The 14,829-nt window shown below is 34.0% G+C and overlaps 1 protein-coding gene across 3 annotated transcripts in view; it reads right to left on the bottom strand.

Moving 5' to 3' along the window:
- The window catches only part of LOC125665829 (uncharacterized), a 68,339-nt gene that overhangs the window by 23,508 nt on the left and 30,002 nt on the right, over positions 1 to 14,829 (bottom strand). Inside the window, exon 1 of one of the 3 annotated variants that reach the window (XM_048898727.2) lies at positions 9,923 to 11,216. The exons of the other annotated variants lie outside the window; for them this stretch is intronic. Within the exon in view, the coding sequence (XP_048754684.1) occupies positions 9,923 to 10,150 (228 nt within the window). The 5' untranslated portion in view covers positions 10,151 to 11,216. Of the gene's footprint in view, positions 1 to 9,922; positions 11,217 to 14,829 lie in introns of those variants that run through there. 3 annotated transcript variants of the gene reach the window in all.

Genomic DNA, 14,829 nt, shown 5'->3' with positions numbered 1-14,829 from the left:
ATCTACAAACAAGTTAATTATAACGATAACGGCTTGTCGATAACATTGCTATAGGGTACTATATGCCACTTACGGGTGTACTAGCTGTCCGAAGATGATAAGTTTTTTTTCCTTCAATTTTTCGAAAGGAGGTGTGGGGAAAAAGACGTGGGTAATTTTTTGCAGGCACAAGGAATTTGTTATGAAGAAAAATCCAGTCGCCTTTGCACTTTTTCAAATAGCAGTTGGACAGAGAGAAGATTATGTTGAAGCTAAGCACAGCTACAACAAATATGCATTCTGTTCTGGTCTTCATCATTTCACAAAATACTCGCACCTTGGGAATAATGATTTTGTAACAACATAAACTCGTGTTCCTAATTCCTACCAATTCTCAGATTTACAAAAAGTTTAAAACAAAATAGTTGAACTTGCATTTTTAAACAATAAGATACCTGCATTGTTATTCCTACATGTAACTTTAAATTGAATTAAAATGCTTTCAAAATTAAAAAGAAATGAACTCACACCATCAAGTACAGTATAACACGTGCTCATGTAAATTTACGATGGTCAACTATCCCTTTTTACTATGCTTGCAAGAATTTTTGACAAAAATAACTATATCTAGATTGGCCCTATACTCGATTTGATCTTATATCCAGATTAACTCAAGTAGAAACCCACATACATTTATAAGGACCGCTGATGTGGGTTAATTCAATCTTAAGCATGAAAGTTCTATTGACGTACATGCAATGTGATGTTAACATCCAAATTCAAATTGATTCAACCTTGTGTAAACTCATGCACATATTAGACAGCGATTTGTAAAGCTTTGCATCCTTTTATAACTTCTTTCTTAAAATTCAATAGAAAGTTTTAAACTATCGAAGCCGTCTTAGAAGTGGAAAAGAACGACAAATGCCCAAAATAACCCACGAGTGAAAGCCCAAATAGCTCTGTATTGATTTCTGGAAAGCAAAAATGCCAATGTCCGAATCCACACATTTCTGTAATTGATTCTCATGAAGTTGGACATCTATTTCTCAGCCTCTAAATGATCAAAAATGAAACCCATCCCACGCTGAGTCTTTTTATGTATCGCGATTAACATGCTTTGTAAAAACCTTTGCATGATAGGGTTGTTTTTTTTAAATCCATTACTGTGGAATTATTAGGTTTCGCGGGAGCTCAATTTCCGTGGATACCATGAATTTTAAACCACACCAATATATATATTTTTTTCATGATGTTTCATTGTAGAGAAACAATAATCACGAACTTACATCCTCAACAGGAAAGTAAATTCTTGGCAATATTGGCCATACGAATTCAAATGCATCAGACCGTTGATCATGTTCTCAGAATGGAACACTCACGCGACAGAGCTTTGTGTTGATTCATCTGATTGCAAACACAATTTTCAGTTGTTTGAAATGCAACACCATGTCTAAGCTAGATCCCAGATACTTCCGATGATTAAGTTTAAAAACCAACCAAATCCGGTGTATTCCATAACGTTATAGGGTTTCCCTCGTGATGTACATAAATATGGGTAATATCATTTCAACACTACAAATGTCGGTGACCTTGACCTTTGGAAAAAGAACTAGGTGAGGGACAAATCATATGTTGATATTTTCAAAGCAGATGCATCATTCCTGAAAAATTGACGGAATATCAAGCAGAGGAACGGACACCACACAAACACTATATAACCTGACTGGTGCATCCACAAACCAATTTAAATTACCCTGATGAATAATGAAACAAAAACATTTGACCACCATCCAATTATAGAATTCTTATTTCGGAATTACCTCTCTTGACCGTCTCACTTTTCGTGTTAGTTTGTGATTACTTTTGTCTTCTCATATATGTTTATTCGACATTTCGCGCGAGCTAATTTTCAAAGAGCAATCAACTTCCAGGTCTACAACCCTTCGAAGATTGATCAGTGTTCAAATCCAATCGTAGCAAATGCATAAAAACGTGTAGATAATTGCCATTTTGGGGTTCTCGAAATTACCCAAGTTGCGTCGTTCCCGTAAATATTAATCTACTTTTCTCTCCCTGTTTGAGATGAGCCTCTTTGTAAATTCCTATGCAAACATAGCATTACGAAATCAAATAAGCATAAAAGTGTGCTCTTCATTTAGCCTCTTGTTCGCCCTCCGCTGTTATACGGGATGGGCTGATGTGAACTAGATTAATATTCATTGTAACATCAATCCCGTTCCAGTCAAAGCTGGGGTGCAATTAGTTCCAACCTTGTTTGAGCGGAACATGCGCTCATTACTCCCTCGTCTAAATGCTTATATATATAATATGTTACTTGTGTAAAAACATCATGTTATGATCTAATTGACCTACGATTGTTTAGCTGGTTACAAGTCCTAAAAAGAACCACAGTTCATCCTATACTTCACAATACATGTAGTTGACGTACATTCTGTATTCCGAAATCAGTCTGCTTAGGTTGTTGGTTGTTCTTAGAACTTTGGTAAATTAATCATGCTCTAATCTTTTATAAATGGTTGTTCTTAGAACCTTGGTAAATTAAGGATGCTCTAATCTTTTATAAATGGTTGTTCTTAGAACCTTGGTAAATTAAGGATGTTCGAACCTTTTTTAAATGGTTGTTATTAGAACTTTGATAAATTAAGGATTTTCGAACCTTTCATAAATGGTTGTTCTTAGAACTTTTGTAAATTAAGGATGTTCGAATCTTTTATAAATGGTTGTTCTTAGAAATTTAGTAAATTAAGATCGATGTCCGAACCTTTCATAAATGGGCACATTTAAGGACATAGGATATGTATCCCACCAACATTTTTTTTTATTGATTTTGCAAAACTATTAATTTGTATATGTTTTAATATTGTTAAAAATCCATTCCATATTGACCACAAAATTTCCCTATGAAACCACTTTTATTATTTAATAATTCACAAATCTTTACTTGAAAATTCAATGGAAAAAAAAACAGTACTCAAAAATTGAATTAAAAACATCTTTTTATTTGTGTATTTCGTGTATCAATGACCGATTTACGTAATTGTTTGATCAAATAACAGAAACCCCGCACGCAAACGCCGCAAAATCTTACTTCATTTGATTCGATGCGTCCAAATGGGTATCCCATGACCTTAAAACGATCATCCTATAGTCGACAAGGTCATCCTATAGTCGACAAGGACTTTGAATCCAGAAAACGTATTATTCACATTTGACATGTTTTCTAAATTTTCAAAAGATTTAATGAATATAACTTAAAGAATTGCACCGGTAACGCTTGCAGTTCCTTTTAAAGAATTTATATGACAAATCACAAATGCCAATATTCCATCTAATGGTATTTAGTTCTTTTTACAAGCATTTTCATTAAGCGTTGTTTTTATGAAAAGTACGATTTCTCTCAAAACGCCTCGGGATTTGTTTTCTAATTTTCATTAAAATTGCTATCCATTCCGGAAATGACGCATTTTATTGGGAAAAATAAGTTATCGAAACTGTATGACTATTGAGCATGGTACTTAATGGAATGTGTTTTAGACTGAAAGAATAATTATTCATTATGAAGAAATAACTAGCGAGTTATCCGATACATGTCGGTCCTTTGATTGACGTCTATTTATAGCGTTTACTAAAACGATTTGATAGAAACACAACAGTAATGTATATTCACTATAACAATATTTTTGATAGAATTTATTTGTGTATTCTTCAAGACGATCATAAAATATTTTCAATATTGCATACAAACATCTGTTAGTATGATGAATTTCATAACAAAACTTGTATGGAATAAACCTCTGAACCAAGAGGTAGCCAAACTTTGAGGATGAATTCTTTTTCTATATGGCGCAAATAGTATTTCGGTCGTCTCTTACTCACCGCCTACATTAGAAAAGAGAACATATCGATTACCTATTAATTAGCGATACACAGATGGGTTACCTTGCAATAAAAGAAAATTCAAATGACACAGAGATAATACGCAGCTGTAGTTCACGCAGAATTCTCGTACAAGTCGTCTTCTCTCATTGTCTTATGTTACGTAATGCAAACTGCAATCGAACGGACGGAATAAATTGCATCTTCCCAAAAGAGATGGAAGAAAAGAACCAGATGACTTTTTATCTGTATTAAGGTATTACAAGCATTTTGCTGATTACTTGAGCGATATCATGGCCTATTCTTGCAGGAATAAAATTTTGAAACAATTTAAAAACAGGTTATATAAAGTAGACCTGTATGTGCATTAGTATGAGTATGAGTGAGTTATTTTCATATTCATTGGTCGCATTGAGATGAAATATTTTGTATGAAACAACTGTAGGATGTACGCAATCTTTAGGCACACAGACAAATGGGTGTTTGCGGTTCTTGATTTTGTGTCATGGTTATTTCAAGGTCATTCTCTCTTCATAATAAAGGACCATTACCCCATTAGAATAGGCACAAATTGTATATGCTTGTGATTCATTTCAATTTTACTTCTTATTTTGTCAGAACTCAGTAATTTCTGGGAGCTTTGTCCCCTGGGCCCCAACCAGAGCTTCGCCCTAGACCCCCTGAGACCCTCAAGACATCAACTTTACACCCTCCCCCCGTTCAGAAATTCTCATCTACTGATCACTATTTGTCTGTTTGCAACACTGAATCATGAACACAGGGAATTTCATTTATATGAAAAAAGGTGGACCGAATTTCTTCTGATACTTTTAGAATTTTGCCCATTAATCGTTATTAAGATGAGACTCTGCAGATATGAAAGACACTGTGCGTCAATGAGTTTGAGATTTGTTAATAAAGTTTTGTATTATATAAATTTTTAGCCAAACAATAATGTTGAAAGTACATGAATATAAGGAGGGGGGGGGGGGGTAGGAGAATAAGGACTTTGTATGACTTGATATATTGCATATAACCTTCCGTGAAAATAAATGATGTGGCGATTCATGATCTAATATTCTAACAGAATTATTATGAAAATACATCTGAAATGAATTCTATATTCGCTTTGTGTAAATGCATAAACAACGAACGAGTTAACATTATTTACATACTTCGCGTGACCTGGTACACATGCGCGGGAATATTTATGTAAACAAGACAAAGGAAGAGGGACTCATATTTCAAGACTTTAAGAGAATAAATTGTATCAATACCTGCTACAAATTGTGTCCGGGTTGTTATTTTTTATTTATTTATTTGTTTTGAGGTAGGGTTTTGACATGCTCCTGTAAGTGATGTTGGTTGGTTGTACATATATGTATATTGTTTAGCGTCCCTCTCGAGAATTTTTCACTCATATGGAGATGTCACGTTTGCCAACGAAGGGCTTTAAAATTTAGGCCTATGCTCGACGCTTACCGCCTTTGCACAGGGAAGGATCTTTATTGTACCACACCTGCTGTGACACGGGGCCTCAGTTATTGCGGTCTCATCCGAAGGACCGCCTCATTTAGTCACTGTCAAAAGATCTTATTCTTACCCGGATCCGGCGTGTAGGGTACCATGGTAGTGACCTTTGATCTTGAACTTTGACCAACAAATAACTTTTGTGTTTTATGATGCAAGCTTTTTGGGGGTAGATGTGTCGTGTTCCTAGTTTGTGACCTTGAAATTCCGCTATTGTCTAGTTAAGCATATTACTTATATGCATGTACATTTTGTTTTACCATACTTTAAATATTCAAAATTAAAGCCCATAAGATGATGCTGTATATACCCTCCCTCGTTGGAAAGCGTGGATGAGTCAATTCTGAGGCCCTCCAGACCTTTGATTTATATTCTTGTTAAAAACGTTTGTTTGTTTGGTATTCTACTGATGAACACAAAGGTCATTGCTTTCAATTTCCTCATAAGCGTAATATTTTACTACACTGATGATTTCGACGAAAATAAAATCTGCTTTACTTCGATTTTACAAGAAAGGGAAATGCAAGTGGCAGTATGTGACCCATCTGTTTTAAAAGTAAAGAAAATATATTCACATAAGAAACATGTAAAATATTTTTTTAAAACCTCTTTCTGACAATTTACCTTCTAGACATGGATACGTGTAAATGAAATACCTCACCTAAAACATCACGAATTCAAACTCATTGTGAAATATATATTTATCTATCTTTTTACCTAATACAGAGCAAAGGAAAAGATATATCAGTTAGGAGGCAGTCTCATGCCCGTATCGAGTCCATATCCTGATACATCACCCGCAATCTATTTTTGTATTTCTTGTTGTAATGACGATATATGACATGAGAATCAATAGCTATTTTCATTTTACCAAAGGTTTGTTTTTCATTTCAGTCATGAATATAAAACGCATTACAAAATGTACGTAAAGGTAAATGATGAAAACTGCAGTACATTGATGTAACAAATATAATAAAATCATAAAAAAAAAAAATTAAAAAAAAACAACCCCAAACAATGGGTATTTAAATTTAACTCTTCCCCTTATCTTCACCATACTGATCCTACACATGTGTACAGTGATGTATTCTAATCTTAATTACCTGAACACCTGTCAAAAGAAATAATTTGCAAACAAAGTTGACATACTTTGCTCAAGTATTCCTTATGACCTCGAAAATAAACTAACCATGCATACACTATGGTTAGTTAAAATCTGAATGGAGTATACCATTATATTTACATTCCATCTGTTCATTATGACAAACTTAAAATATTCACCATATTACAGAACAACAACTCTCAATGGCATCACAAAAACCTCACGAATTATACAGGACTATTCCATGGCGGCTTTACAACTTGTTCACCGATGAACACAGGGAGTTCTGGGTAACCGGAAGTTACAATGATTCTTCAAAAATCACACCAAAACCTTATATCATGGTTTTAGCTTTTGTGCTGGTAACGCACACGGTGTCTATTGGTCTGCACATCGCTGCGTTGTCACAAGTGATGTCAAAAAATGAACATTTGAAATGCTCAAGTAAAACCTCTTGTATGATAGACAGACAAACGGACACACACACTACAATAAGTGAAATCCAAACAGAGACTAAGGGTACAGAAACAAAAACATCAACATTTGAATTAGGAATGCATACTTTTTTTTTCTTACTTTCTACGACAGGACAATTTCTATCAACTTTCTTTCATTCTAGCTGTAAAAGGATATAGAATGGTTATTTTTTCATTATTTGTATGATGTCTGACTAATTTTCACACTTGCTTTTGTAAATTCTAATTTGCTAAGTGGCCATAAGATGCCTACACTTGTTAGTATTAGCTACGATAGATCGGTTTATATTTATAGTTAATTTCCATAATTTCTATGAAGCGGAGTACTCCTATCAGCTATAAAGCATTTCTTTAATAGAGTTCATCTCTGGTCAGGATTTTGTTTTCGTAAAGCTCTTTATATTCATAGAGAAATGCCATGTTTTGGTTGATATAACAATGTATCTGAATAACCCTTTATCCAACAAATAAAAACTGTATATTACGCAGCAATAAAAATACGTCAAATTTAGACGTAGATTGTTCTCGATACAAAAATTAAAACAGAATATATATCATACATTTTTGCTTTCTTGTAATGATATTTTCAAATTACCATCATATATACTCTATGTTATAATGTGCATACTACTCACCCTGATCAAAAGTGAGTTCTCAAAGATAATTGTCCCTATATATTACATAAAAGATATTTCAAAAAAATATTCCGTAGTCATTTCACATTTTATGAAATGAACAGTATCTTCGATAAATTACAGAACGTTTCTATAATCATCTGTTGCAGATGTATGACAATTTGTAACACGAACTTTGATTTGAAAAATATTTATTCTTTATGTAAGGACTTGTAATTTCTCGAGTAGAAAAATTTTTTTTATTGTTATATTGCAATACATATGTGATTGTTTGTTTGGATACCACTGTTAAAATTATGAAAGCAACCGCCGACAGTCCTAAGATTCTGGTGTTTTTATTATCAAAATGGAGAAGAAATGGGCTTTTTCGTGAAGATGATTTTGTATTGAATAATGAGTATATAAGGAAAATGTCCCTTGAGAACTAACTTTTGTCACGCGACGGTACTGGGAAAATTACGTCATAGCCTAGTCGTCGTGATCGACTTTCTACATACATGTATTTCTAAACTCGGAAAGTGACAGTCGACGTTAAAATTTTTGAAATTATCTTGGTTATTTAAGAATATAGGCTTGTTGGAAAGGAATTGATTGGTTGAAATGCTGTACACGTCGTTGAGCAGGTCTCGTTCATATAGGAATACTGCTTATAATCATACCACAGAGATTGCCAAAATTAATCATTTTGATTATGCAACATTTTTTAAAACATCTTCGCTATTGCAGCTATTATTGTCCATTGTAATGGAGACATCTCATTTTGATGTTAGTAGCAATGTTGGGCATTTACCCGCAAATTTTGATGTAACACGCAATTCTTTACATTAGTGTTCAACAGAAAACTTCTAATGTTCAGTTAGCAGTGTGAAGTGTTGAGACTTTTATGATAAGACATTTACAAATCCACATCTATGCCAGATCTGTGTCAGATGTGTTCGACAATGTACAACGTTTGATCATAAACAAAGAATATAACTTAGCCTTCTTAAAATTGCATAAACCACGAAATTTGACGAATATTAAAACTGATGAAACTAAAGTATATCGTTTGCAATCAAAATATATCTGAAATACGATGTTTTTTCAATTAATTCTGAAGAACAGCGTTGTCATCAAAGTATTACATATCCAAAGAAAGGTAAAAGAATCATTAAAGTTAAGATATGAAAAGATTGCGATTACGGAAGTAAAGAAATATCATTAACGATGCAATGCCCATGACTTTCATTCTAAAACACGTGACTGAGAATAATGACAACGGAGAGACCACCAGTATTAGGTACCAGTAAATGTCACCGTCTAAAATAGGTATAAAGGCTGATGGCTACAAGTCAAAAGTTCTGGAATGTCCCCGGGCCTGGATTTCTCTCTCGAGAGAGAAAACTTAAGTCGAAACTCGGAGATAAGTCTGAGATTTTACTCAAATTTTGACTGCTCAAATAAGAGAAAACCCAAGCTTAAGTTAGAGTTTTCGAGAAATCCAGGCCTGGAATCAGTTGGGGATTACAGCAGCTGATACAGGGGTTATCTTTATGATACAGAAAACAATGTATTATGACTGATATCTACATATGTACAATACATATATTATATACCTCAAACTTCACACAAAGATATTTTTTCTCTTAGAAAAGCATTTTAGAAAATTATATTGGAAATGACACAGATGATTATAACCAAAGCTAAATCATGGTATATAGTTATTGAGTACGTAAGTGTTAACGCGTGACTATAGCGGGCAATTGTAACACTCAATTATTATATTGGGCAATAAAGCATAATTGTAGACTATTTGCTAACGTTATTTGCTGTAATCTGTTGTCACTCTGTCACAGTGATTGGGGGAGCTGATGTAAAAAAGAATGAATACAAAGTAATTTCCCGCGAACAGACAGTAATGTGACAGATCTATACAGCGAATTCTCTCACCATTTCTCTCATAGTTACAAGTAGTTCATGTTGTGTAACTTTTCATGCATCAATCCTAAATCTCGGACTGATATTTATTTTAATAAATGATAGCATTCATTTCCACAGTAAAATTTCTGGAACTTATTCTATGTCCAACTTATTAGATGTTTTTATTCCTTTATGAAACATATACAAGGACTACTTTCAACTTTATGTATTTCAATTTTCATTAATACCTGGCAAATTCGTTAGAAATCAATGTCTTGTTTGCTATTCAATATGAACTTATTCAATTAAGCTCACAAAAAGTTAAACAAGCCAAAGAAAAAAAACAAACAAACAAAATTTAGAGATGATATACATGCAGTTAAAATGCATTTTGTACGTACGATTCTATGGTGGAGATTTTCAAAGTCTCTATCGGTGATTGCGCCATTTATATGTAGCCGTCCTCTTCCCGTGGGATAAAATTCCTTCTTATTAGATTTAGAATTGTGATTCCCGGAAGTGACAGACTTTGGCGTCTTTTCTACAGCTACCGTCTGCTTTGCGGTACCTCGTTTCCAATCACTAGGGAACATTGTTGCTCTGCGCAATATTCTCAGGAATGAAGACATTGTCTCACCTGGTGGCTTTTCTTATATATTTGCTTCCACTCTGACCAGGATGATAAAAAAGCACATCCAGAACCACGTGATTTCTCCAATGAAGATCTCGTCCAATGCGCCCATAGTTAGTGTTTTTGGTGGTTTACACATTGGTATATATATGAAGTAAAACAGTATTGATTTCCAACTTTCCTCGAGAGAGTTAGGTCATTTAGACAAGAAAAGACACGGCCAATATTGCCTAATTTCACGATATCAACCCTTCTCTGCCTTGCTTTTGCTTTGGAGTGGTCGCCTGAGTTGAACTAAATTTGATGCAGTTGTTTTGGAATTTTGCAACTGATTTTAAGAGGCAGACTTGATCTGATTGATGCGTTACCGATGGTAAACGATCAATCATTACTCACGAGCATGGTTTCCCCGGTTTTCTGTTGACATTTCTAAATACTGTTGCCTTTTGATTAAAAGCCACTCGACGCTTACTTCACCAAATAAAGCAAACCGTCAAGTTATTATGTAAATGACACAATGTTCGCTGAACGCCATCAAATACTGGAATTCGAATACAAGTATCCGTTGACTTCCCCGTGAGGCTTGCGAAAAGAAAGAACCGCTGCTCAAATCACAAGTCATACATGTGGGATATGAAATTTCTAATTATAGAAAGATAGATTTTTTTTGTTAAATTGATGGAAATTCTCTCACCTTTTCGATTTTTTAATCATACATTGTTTGCTTGACTAAGAAACTGATTTATGTAAACATATGGGCGATGTAGATTACATCACTAAACTAATAATTCTTTTTTTTACATGGTATAAAAAATTCTTTTCTTTTCACTTCAAAGTCTTAGTAATCAAATATGAATTCACATGACTTATAAAATGAACTTTATCTGTGCTTTGTTCTTCCTTTCCCTATCAGATAACATGCAGTGAAAACCCACACTAAACATTCAGCAAACATTATACCTAGCACAGTGGAATCATCAGATTTCGCGGGGGCTAAATTTCCATGGATTTCGTGAGTTTCATAAACTTAAAAAAGATATCAAAATACTCAGTTTATATGATGATTCAATGTAAGAAGACCATGGACTACATGGTCAGATTTCACAAAGTTCAAAGTGCATGTTTAGATTTTATTCCCGTTATGAAATCCCCTACAATGACCGGAAGCCCTGACTATGATATCACAAGATTCCTTAGAATTGCATGTATTGCACTGGGTAACATTAAAGCTTGGTAAACCAGCATTAGGTTCCTGTGACTTTTCAAAGACATTTACTGCAAATTAAGAGATCGGGATTTGTGTCCTCTCACGCAAAATGAGCTTAAACCAAAATGACACATCTCTCGTGAACATTGAAGATCAGCTAATGACTTTGCATTACGTCATTTTTATGCGCATGCGTGAGATTCACAAAAAATAGTATCGACTTGACAGTTTATCAAATACAAGGTATTCCTATTTTACTGTCATCATTAAGTAAGTTCTAAATGTACACAGAATAAAATAAATCAAACAGATAAAACATAGGAGAATTATGCTTATTTTGGATCTTCTTTTGGTCTATTTCATTGACAGGATTTAATTCGCTTTAAACGAACTCTATTTCTTTGAATTCTTTGATGTGTTTCACCGAGTTTCTTGGTGCACATAGTAATAGATATACATGTTGATCGAAAACATGCTCGGGTTCAAGATCCTTAATAACAAAGGAAGTCCCCGGGAGCTTTATGACTTATAATTTATTAGATGAATCCGACAGAATGTCGATTCCGACGGATATCTCTGATAGTGATGCAGTATCAACAGTTTACTAAACAAATAAGGTTCATTAAGTGTAAAAAAACAACTTTGAGAGATCAAAGTTGAAAGTCCCTCCACACAGCACGAATCACTGTGATTCTTCGTCTATCAATCGTCATCTTTTGGACACTGACGTCGACAAAGTGTTTAATAAAGAGAAAGATGGGTTCTTTTTATGTTGATTGGGATTTTAGGAGGTATCGAGGGAAATATAGGATAAAAACATGACCAACATATTCTATTAGACGATGATAATTGATCGTTCATTCCCCAGCGAGTAAATTGCAAGTCGGTCAAAACATCTTGGCTAATCAAGTATGTATATCAGATTTCTTCTAGTGCATGCATCTCTATGTTTGTTCCGTGTTTATTTCTTTAAAACTGTTTTGTTGCCTTTTAGGAAATAAAATAAATGGTCGCGTATATGGGGAGTTCAACAGACATCGGATGAAGTTTAACATGCTGGATAATACTGCGGACAAAATTCATAAGAAAACAATCAAGACTATTCCGGAATTTTAAATTCCATCTATACGATTAATCCGGAACTCTGATTTCCATTGGTGCATGAGTTTCTTTGGGCATGGTTCGATCATCAACTATGGTGACTAGAGTTGAACCATAGTACGATCGAACTGCCTATGGTCGAAACCGGAAGAGGTGTTACTGCGCATGTCTGGTCTACCAAACTACCAAATCTATGCTTACAGAATGGTTAAATTTTAGTAACTAGATATGCGCACTGAAAATCCGGAAGCTTGGCATGCGCAATTAAGTTCCGGAAGTCAACTAGACATCTACTATGGTTGATGATCGAATTAGCCCTTGATTATTGTCCTACTAATAATATATAGTGTGAAATTAAACTTTGAACGCTACAATAGACAAGTCTAGGCACTAGGGTAAAATATGTTTGTCACCAACTTTTAAACTTTTTGTATGCTTTTTATCAATGCATTTCTGGTCTCTTTTTAATTCCGTTTCTATCGTATCCTTTCCTGATGGGATGAGACCACCAAAACCGATGCCCCATGTCACAGCAGGTGTGGCACGATAAATATTACTCCTTGCTCAAAGGTCATAATCGCCGAGCATAGTCCTAAATTTTGCAGCCCTTCACCGATAATGGTGACGTTAAGTAAAATTATTAGTAGTATTAGAAAATAGTGATACTGCTTATGAAAGATATTTTTAGAACAACTAAACATCACTAAGAAAACTTGTATGGAAATGTCTCAACTGATTCGATACGCAAGAGCTTGTTCTGAGATTGGTCAGTTTTTAAATTGAGGCAGGCTAAAAGGAAGTTGATGTTACAAGGATCTCGTTTAAAGTCAGCACTTCGTAAATTCTATGGTCGTGATAACGATCTAATTTGTCAATACAACCCATCATTGGGTCAAATGTTGTCTATCGTGTTTCATACCAGTTATCAAGCCGTTCTTTACACACTGATTTTGACTACGGATTACTCCGTTTACCTGATCAAGATATAGGGCTCATGGCGGATGTGACCGGTCGACAGGGGATGCTTGCTCCTCTTAAACACCTGATCCCACCTCTAGTATATCCAAGGATATGTGTTTGCCTGTCTTAATTTTGTATTGCTTTAAGGAGTTATGAGATTGATCACTGTTCGTTATCTTCACCTTTTCATTCAGACATCAGAGATTTTCAAGGTATTTTGGAAATACATATTGGTGTTTTTGTTGTTCGATAAGTTTATTATGTATATGAAATAACTCTCTAAGTATACCACAGACACGAAATCATTACGTGCTCACCTAAAGGCGATGAACCAAAACTTTTATAAAAAATAATTGAAACCAATTTCTCTTTAAATACTGTATACAAAATTGTTTCTCGTTCGATTTCAAATAGATTTTTGACTTACTTTGATAATTTTTTCATTCAGCCCAAACAAGTTTTATGCAAGTTAGAAACATAGCTGAAAACATTCGACTTGTATATGATATGGGTATAATGCAATATATTGAGGCATTTGTCAAGCAATGTTGGAGCATGGGGTATGTGAGCATGCTTACTTTTACTTTCATTCCTTTTGACACCCCTGTTAGATTATAATTATATAAAATTACATAACTAAATTCTGTTTAATCACTTTAAAATCACAATTTTCGTAATTATTTTAAAGCCACCAATCACAATGTTCACTTTCTACAAGATACACATTTCACAAATAGTGAAGACAATTTTATACAATCACAGTGGGGGTATAAGAACAGTTTTAGTTCATTTAAGTCGAATTCTCGTAGGGTAGCAATACTTTTTAATAACAATTGTGAATTAGAAGAAAACTAATTTGGCTTACTACCCCCAAATTAACACGTGCCCCATTTATATTATCATTATGTATTTTTTTTTCATTTATTTAACTTTCTCTCCTCTCTTCTTTCCTTTCTTATTTCTTCTATATCTAAAACGACTTTCACATTAGCGCGTGTACATATTTTCTATGTGTGTGTTGGTGTATATATGTACGTATACATGTATGTATGTATGGAGGTGTGTATATATGTGATATATTAATTTGATATAAAATGTGATAGTTGAATAAATATTATAAATTTAAAAAAAAATCACAATTTAATCAACGTAAAGATTACAATAAATAAAACGAAGATTTTGGTCGTAAACTCTTTTGTAAAACACGCGTACGGCCGTGCTAGGTGCACATGTATCTTTCCGATAAATGACAAGAAACAGAAACAAATCTCTCTCTTGAGAACCACTGTTTTCTAACAAAACTATTTTGGTTGGAAAGAAAACAATTTTTTTTTTATAAGAAATGGATTGTGAATAAATTGTTTTAGTGAATGTTATTTCAAATGAAGGCGGTTTATATGGACTTCGAT

The sequence above is a fragment of the Ostrea edulis genome, chromosome 10 (genome assembly GCF_947568905.1).
Source record: "Ostrea edulis chromosome 10, xbOstEdul1.1, whole genome shotgun sequence".
Classification (NCBI taxonomy): domain Eukaryota; kingdom Metazoa; phylum Mollusca; class Bivalvia; order Ostreida; family Ostreidae; genus Ostrea; species Ostrea edulis.
Note: the sequence above shows the minus strand (reverse complement) of the source record. Positions and strands in the feature narration are given on the sequence as shown.